This window comes from Diuraphis noxia, unplaced genomic scaffold, assembly GCF_037042655.1.
Source record: "Diuraphis noxia isolate RWA-SAM2 unplaced genomic scaffold, SU_Dnox_SAM2 contig0005, whole genome shotgun sequence".
NCBI classification, from domain to species: domain Eukaryota; kingdom Metazoa; phylum Arthropoda; class Insecta; order Hemiptera; family Aphididae; genus Diuraphis; species Diuraphis noxia.
This window is the reverse complement of record NW_028301715.1, coordinates 45,566,945-45,575,426: the sequence shown is the minus strand read 5'-3', so window position 1 is coordinate 45,575,426 and position 8,482 is coordinate 45,566,945. Positions and strand designations below refer to the sequence as shown.

At 27.0% G+C, this 8,482-nt stretch overlaps 1 protein-coding gene across 3 annotated transcripts; it reads left to right on the top strand.

The window, feature by feature from the left end:
• Positions 1 to 473: 473 nt before the first annotated feature.
• Positions 474 to 7,960, top strand: LOC107167962 (acyl-CoA synthetase short-chain family member 3, mitochondrial). Of its 3 annotated transcripts, none has more exons than XM_015517197.2 (15): positions 474 to 752; positions 833 to 910; positions 993 to 1,137; positions 3,491 to 3,635; positions 3,698 to 3,842; positions 4,471 to 4,567; positions 4,648 to 4,859; positions 5,421 to 5,649; positions 6,050 to 6,160; positions 6,218 to 6,290; positions 6,428 to 6,554; positions 6,709 to 6,854; positions 6,915 to 7,137; positions 7,200 to 7,375; positions 7,803 to 7,960. In XM_015517197.2, the coding sequence occupies exons 2-15, from the start codon at positions 868 to 870 to the stop codon at positions 7,905 to 7,907; spliced, it is 1,977 nt and encodes a 658-aa protein (XP_015372683.2). In that variant the 5' UTR covers positions 474 to 752; positions 833 to 867; the 3' UTR covers positions 7,908 to 7,960. The 3 variants fall into 3 exon arrangements, with proteins under 3 accessions (XP_015372683.2, XP_015372682.2, XP_089085719.1); XM_015517196.2 differs by having other exon boundaries at positions 474 to 756; XM_089229593.1 differs by lacking the exon at positions 474 to 752 and having other exon boundaries at positions 763 to 910.
• The last annotated feature ends 522 nt before the right edge of the window (positions 7,961 to 8,482 follow it).

Sequence of the window (8,482 nt, the reverse complement as noted above, 5' to 3'; positions counted from 1 at the left end):
ATTAAAAAAACAAATCAAAAAAATAAATTTTTTAAATATATACTATAAAAATATATAAAAACCTATAGTAATTTTGGTTGTCATTCACTTTATAGTTTATAGGGAATAACTGCCATTATGATGTTGCCGTGAAACTTACTAGAAACATATATATTGCATTGGTATATAGGATAAAATAGTTGTACAACTAAACACATTTTTCTGTGAAAATTCGTTATTAATAAATGGATAAGAACCATTGAACATATTTTAATCCTAAATAGTGTACGTATTTGTAAATGTGTATTTAATTTAATTAAATTGAAAAAATAAAAAATATTATTTACATTATTTTTAAGTCATTTTGCTTATTTAATTCTTCTTCATAATGATAAAACAATTGATATAAATATTAACTCATCAATGAAATTAGATACATGACATTGATCGTCTGTTACAAATTTGAATTAATCTACATATAATTATAAATAATTAAACGAATCAAAGGTCTTTAATCGAACAGCACTGCCAAAGCATTGGACACCGCATTTCAAATCATTTTAGTGTCAAAATTTTTTTTTTAATTTTAAATGTGTTTGTTTTAAATTCTAATGTTAATTATTTATTTTAAACAAAAACAGTCGTGGGTGTAATAAAGAAAATTAATTGTAATTACCGGCAGGAGTGTTTTTCTTTGTTATAAATTCTGTGTATTTCTGTTGAAGCAATAAATTACAATTTGTTTCTGTGTTCTGTTATTTTAATAGTTTAGTGTATGTACGTGTATATTTTGTAATTATATTTTTATAAGTGTTACGCATTTAATTCTCCATTATTATTATATTTCAACTAGGTAATTTAGTAAACAATAATTACGTGGACAACAATATGGTACCAAATCGAAATAAATCACTCTGTGTAAATCAAAATGGTAATTATTTACTAATTTATTAAAATTATTGTATTGAACATTATCGTATACAATAGTGTACAATTTATTAATCGTTATTTAGTGAATAAGACTGAAAATTATGAAGAAGCATACCGACGATCTTTAGAAGACCCTGAAGGTTTCTGGGCTGAAGTCGGTGCAGTAGTCGATTGGTACAAGCCCTGGGATAAAGTTTTAGACAATAGTGCTCAACCTCTAACTGATTGGTAAATATTAAAATAGTTTAACTATTTGCTCAACTTATTATGTAATATATATCATTATAGATTGATGAAAGATTCTTATCTTATTCTTGATTATATTTGTCAATTTTTCATAGAAAAATAAGTCAACATTTCTATTTTTCTATTTTACGAAATGATGTACCTAGTAAATGATGTATAGGTATTATTATAATGTTTGAATATAATAGATAGGTACCACTAAGTAATGCTTTATAGTTTTGTACATATGTGTATATATATATACACAAATAATAAATATAAATACAAATAATAACATAGTATTTTAGATTTATAATAACAATATTATTATCTGAACCAGTGATTCTCAATTGGAGTACTACTGTGATTCGTGAGCTTGGATTAGGTGCACCTCTATGTCACGATGGTAAATACGAACATGCTATAAGTTAAGCGATTCTTAATCTTTTGTAGAACACGGATCCCCGAAGAAAGGTTTTTAAAAATCGCATATTTTATAGTTTTCAAAAATAAGCTAAAAAATTAAAAATTGTTTTATAACAGTACCTATATTTATTGAATATTGCAGGTGTTCATAAAAACTCAATAGGTAAATAAAGCCATACAACATTGTTGCATTTGAAAATTCAAATGACGTCTGAAATAATACTTGTTATTTAGTTGAAAAAATATAAAATTTTATTTAATATAAATTATAAATATACTACATGGAATGTGCCTATTCCAAGAAAACTTTTGGATATTTTATTATTTTTTTTTGTTTGATTTTAAAATATAAATTTTTAGGGCAGATTATAATGGGCTAACATTTTATAAGTTTAAATTCGTTTGAGTTTTGGTATCAGGTTTAAATTATTTTGATCTTGCCTGATTATAAGGTACGATAAAATTAGTGACATATCGTATTATATGTAATGTTTATAATTATGAAGTTAAAACTATCTAAAGTTTTTTGGTGTCGTATGCTATATACAGATATTATTGTATCTACTGCATGTCTACACATAGTTAAACAGTTTCCTTTAACTCTTACTTTTGATATAAAATATACATATAAAATTATAATGTGGGTGCCGAATAATCTTATGAGAAAATAAAAATATTATAGGATGCTTATTAATTAGGTGTCGTACACTAGTCTACCATCGGTCACTCCAGCGAAGGGTAAAGGTATCAATATGTTGTATAACATTAAATTGAAAATCAACGCATTCGAAAAATGTTTATAGCAATATCTATATACCAGCTAAAGCACCCATATTTACCTATATAGGCTATAGGTAATTACTGAATCGTGAATTTATTCTAAAAAACCTGAAAGCCTGTGTGTCGTTATAAAACTTAAATGAGTTTCCTTGATATGGACGAGTATGATGACAATATTTATTTATTTAGAAACCCTCATTTTAGTTTATTATATTTCAGTTTATGAGCAATAGCTATAATCATCAGGCATGTCGAACTCAAAGTATAACTGGGCCAAATATATTGAATATGTTCACTATCACTACTATGCGGGTCGCACATAAAAATGTATTGAAAAAAAAACATTTTATAAAAATTTTTAAATTTATTAATAATAGGTACTATATAATACTTATTAAATTACAGTTTACCAAAAGATAAGACAGAAAAGAAACATATTGATATATACCTCTCGGCTCTCACTAGCATAGTTGTAGCACGTAAGGAAAATTTTACTAATAATTTTTTTCAATTAATGGTTCATTAGTATATTACTATCCATAGGTCGTAAAAGAATGAGCCAAGAGCCGTATGTTTGACATGTCTGGCTTACATAATCATTATATAAGTTACCTATATGATAATCGCTTTTTAGGCAATACCCATGTCGCATTTACACAACCAATAGAATATATAACTATATATTATTCATAGTAGGTACCAATATAAACACATAATTTGTTAGAAGATTGGTTGTTAAATGTATCTATTAAAAATACTAAAATCTTTAAATCGTTTAAGAACGATATAAATCACTATAATAAATACGCACTTATACGTTAATTATTTGCCATTGAGAGACAGATATAGTACTGAACTATATTTTCGTTTTCGATAAAATTAAGGGTGCGTCGAGATGCAACTCGTTTATAGCCTGGAGACGATTTGTATAGATACAATTATCAATCTTTCAAACTTCAGGAAGCAACAAGTATGTGCTTGACAGTAGCCATAACCCACCCGATTACTCAATTCCCCGTTACATATTATATAAATATATACATAGTTACTTATATTTACTGGTTTTAAATTAAGCATTAGGTGGATTAGATCAGCTTACTAATATATGTATTAATTAAAATAAAACACTAATGCTTTCTATCAATTTTAGGTTTGTTGGAGGTCAAATAAATGCATGTTACAATGCAGTCGATCGTCATATCAAGGCAGGCAAGGGTAAAAAAGTCGCCTTAATTCACGACAGCCCTGTGACCGAATCTGTGACAAAAATTACTTACGATGATCTATATGAAAAAGTTTGTAATACAAGATAATACCAGCTGTATAAATATAAAAATGTTTCTAATTTTATTTACAGGTATCATTGTTAGCTGGTGCTTTGGTAAATCTGGGTGTAGTAAAAGGTGATCGTATTTTGATTTATATGCCTCTTATACCAGAAGCTATTATTTCAATGTTGGCTGTAGCTCGTATTGGAGCCATTCATTCTGTGGTTTTTGGAGGTAAGATAAACTAATAATTTAAAATTGTTTGAAACAGTAATATTAAAGTATGTAGTTTAGTCTAGTTATATGTACTACGTATACCGATAAATGTTATAGTTATGACTTATGAATATACAAAAATAATTGAAAACTTATGTATGTACCTAATATTATTTTCTTCTAATTATAACAACCAATACAAAATATAATACTACCTACTGACTATCGATTCACTGAGAAGTGAGTAGACATTTAGAATCGTGACCCAAAGAATTCAGAAAATATTCATTAGTGAAATACTTGATAATTGATTACTAAAGTTTCAAAGATAATTTTAAAGAAAATTTCTTAGCCAGTACTTTGTCGTATCTGTTAGTTAAAATGTTAATTAAAGACTAAATAGGTTTTATGAAACATAATAGAAAAATGTTCTTTTAAATAAAATTGAAGTGAACCGTATGCCTTTATAGTCACTATACTGTTATGATAATTATATTTATCTATTTGATAAAATCAACTTATTTATTTTGACACAAAATATTTATAGAAACTTATTAGGTGAACAATTAATTTTAATTGTACCGACGTGTATTGTTTTCAAATTAATACATACCCAGTTGTTATATGGAAATATTATATTTCTCAGGATTTGCAGCTCGTGAACTTTGTGCACGTATCAACCATGCTACTCCTAAGGTTATAATAGCAGCTAATTGTGGGATTGAACCGAACAAAATAGTAAGGTATTTGAAGAAAAAAAATTATAATGCTAAAGAAAATGAGTGAAAAACAATAATCGTTCGTGCTGTGGTTTCAAATCTAGGTACAAAGATATTCTAAACTCTGCTCTTGACCGGGTAACAGAAAAACCTAAACACTGTATTATATACCAAAGACCAAACATGAAACCTTCTCCATTAACTCCAGGAATTGATATACTTTGGTCCGATGCATTGTCGACAGCTAAACATCATTCATGTGTGCCGGTGGAAGCAAATCATCCTCTTTATATATTGTATACTTCAGGCACTACGGGTACGTACATTATATTTTCAATGTATGATAACGTAAATCGAAATATTAAAATACATTAATCTAAAAACACATATTAAGTAACTATAAATATTTTTTTAGTTTTTAAAACAATTTGTATTTCATTATTTGCATTGCATATCTATTAGCATTTAAATATACGAGTACAGTTGTTAAAAATTCTTTTAATTAAAAAATGTATATATACATATACCTTTAGTAATTAAAAAATATTGTAGCTTATAAAATATTTGGACTTTTAAAATGATGTGTTGTAATTTTTTAAAGCTGATTTAGATTATTAATTATTACCAACAGAAATATATTATAGACTATTATAGAGGATCTCATTCTTACATAATTAATTAATTAAAACATTAATAATTACATTTTTACATTTTTACATTTTAATGAAATGTATTTCTATGTATATACTATCTATGTACCTATATTAAAGTAGGCGCAAACCTGATTGTTTATTTAAATAAATATTTTGGTCACATTTTTATATGATAGCACATCATATGCATATTATCTAATATTTTAAGTTATTTTTACTTTTAGATAAACCTAAAGGAATTGTTAGACCAACTGGTGGACATATTGCCACATTATGCTGGACAATGAGCTGCATTTATGGTATGACGGAAGATGATGTTTGGTGGACTGCATCCGACATGGGGTGGGTTGTAGGACATTCGTACATATGTTATGGTCCACTTTGCGCTGGAATCACATCAGTTATGTATGAAGGTAAACCGGACAGGACACCCGATCCTGGACAATATTTTAGGTAAATCATGTTTGATTTTATAGATAATTTAAATTAGTCAAGATATATAAACAAAATGTTTATTGTATTTTCTAGTAACCTAATAATTATAGAAGTCTGAAACAATTCCATTATTACTTTATAGAATTTATTAATCAATAATCGCATACTTATAGTATGAAATGATGTTATTCCGAAAATAGTCGTAAGAATTTTAATTACCTATTTCATTAGTATATCTAACTCATGGGATAGAAAACTCTTATTGTTATTATTAATATTATACATATGGATATTATTGTATTACCATATTATATATTCATACATTATTTACCATACCGTACTAATAAATTATTAATTCCATTTTTAAAACATATAATTTTAGTATAAAATACGTATTTGAGCATTTTTTTTCTCTTAGGGTAATTCAAGACCATAAAGTGAATGGACTGTTTACGGCACCAACTGCTTTAAGGGTCATCAGAAGAGAAGATCCAGATTTGGAGTTTGGTAGCAAATATAACACTAAATCGTAAGTTATATCATATTTATAATATCAATTTATTACTTATAATATATTTCATTTCAGTCTAAGAACTCTATTTGTGGCTGGAGAACATTGTGATCATGAAACCTTGGCTTGGGCTGGAAAAGTGCTGAATGTAAGTTTAAAAAAAAAAAAAAAATGTTATCTATGAAATCATACATACCTATATTATGCATAAAAACTGAAGATATATACGATGTACATATTTAAGTACTTAAATACAATTATTGAGTTCGATTTTTTTTAAATTAGGTACCTGTTTTGAATCACTGGTGGCAAACTGAAACTGGTCATTCAATTACGGCTACTTGTCTTGGATTTGGGCATAATCTAAAACCTCCTATGTTTTCTGCCGGAATGCCGTTTCCTGGATATGATGGTAACTTTTAAGAATATAGTCGGTCAAGTGATACAATTTATGTATACATTTACTGAAATTATGTGAAACAGAATAATTTTGATTTTGATAAAATGTACCAATCCCAATACTACAAATTTCATAATTGGCCATAATTTACTAATTATAATTTCAGTGAGAATTTTAAAAGAAGATGGTAGTCCGTGTCAGTTATTGGAATTGGGTCGAATTGTGGTCAAACTTCCATTACCGCCAGGAGTCATGTCATGCTTGTATAATGCCCCCGAAAGATTTATTAACACATACTTCAATAACTTTATTGTAAAATTATACGAAATATAATCCAAAATGTATGACTGATACTGTAAAATATTATATTAGGGTTATTATGATACAATGGATGCTGGATACGCCGATGAAAATGGTTATATATATGTCACAGCCAGGGACGATGATGTTATTAATGTAGCTGGACATCGGCTTTCGACATCAGCATTGGAAGACGTAATCCTATCTCATCCGGACGTTGGCGATGCAGCTGTATTTGGCGTCCCGGAGACTACGAAAGGAGAAATACCCTTATGCCTTTATATTAAAAATAAAAGTAAATTTATAATTTTTGTTCAAAAATTTTCGAAATATATAAGTTAAACACAATGAAATTAGATTGCAGCAAAAAAGAAGAAGATATAAACAATGAAATCGTACAAAACGTTCGAGATTTAATTGGACCGATCGCATCATTCCATTTGTGTGCCCCAGTACAAGGTTTGCCAAGAACTCGATCGGGAAAAACGGCTAGGAAATCATTATCAAATTTAGCTAGTGGGAAAAAAGTGATTGTAAGTTAATAACTTAATAGATTAAGTATAGTATTATACTATACATTTTATTTTAATAATTTAGTACAATTTTATATTATTAGGTATGACAGTACTCAGCACCTACTGTAATAATATAATATATTATAATTTATGATAGCTATCCTTATATCTCAACAGTTTAGCGTATTTTGTATTTTGTCGAAGGGGGGATATACGTTATCAAACATTTAATTCCCTAAGATGAGGCGTAGTTCACTTACAACTGACATCACAGTATTATAAATAAGTAACAAATAAGAGACTAGGAGACTATAAGAGGAGGATCTATCGATATAATACGACATTGATGTTATTAATTTATAATAATTAGGTAGTCACTATCTACAAACTATTGTTATGTACCTATAATCTTAATTATATAATACCAACCCACATTATTTTTCAGATATCAGGTACAATAGAAGATCCTTCAGTATATTTGGATATCAAACAGGTGTTGCAAAAACTTGGTTATGCTAAAAATGCTCCAGACCCCGAAATTGAAAAATAACAAAGCATTTGTAACAAAATATATGTAAAATTTAATTTATTTTTAAATTTAAATTAGTATTTGATTTTTCAACAGTAGGTGCAGTGACATATTTTTAAAATATGTATAAAATAAACTATTTATATATAATGTAAAATCAAATAAAGTTAAAAATTATTATTTCTAATTGCTATTAATAGCTACCTTAATAGCTACTAACTTTTAGCAATATGATCAATATGGAAATGATGAAAAAATATGAAAACTCCAATCACTTTAAAATCTTTCTACTAAAAAATTAAGCTATTAAATATTGCATAATATATTTATTTTTTAATACCTTTGAATGTTTATAATGTTATTTTAATCATCATACACAAAAAATAACATTACAAGTTATGTATTCGAGTCAGTGTAAATTTAAGGAAATCATTGCAATAATTAAAAATAGTCACGACAGAGTCATTGGTATAGGTAATTTATTAATTATTTAATACTATACCACATAGTACTCATGTAATAAGAATTGAGTAATTAATATTTAATTTCAAAGATTAATTTTTAATTATAAATATATATTGTATTTAATAATTTGC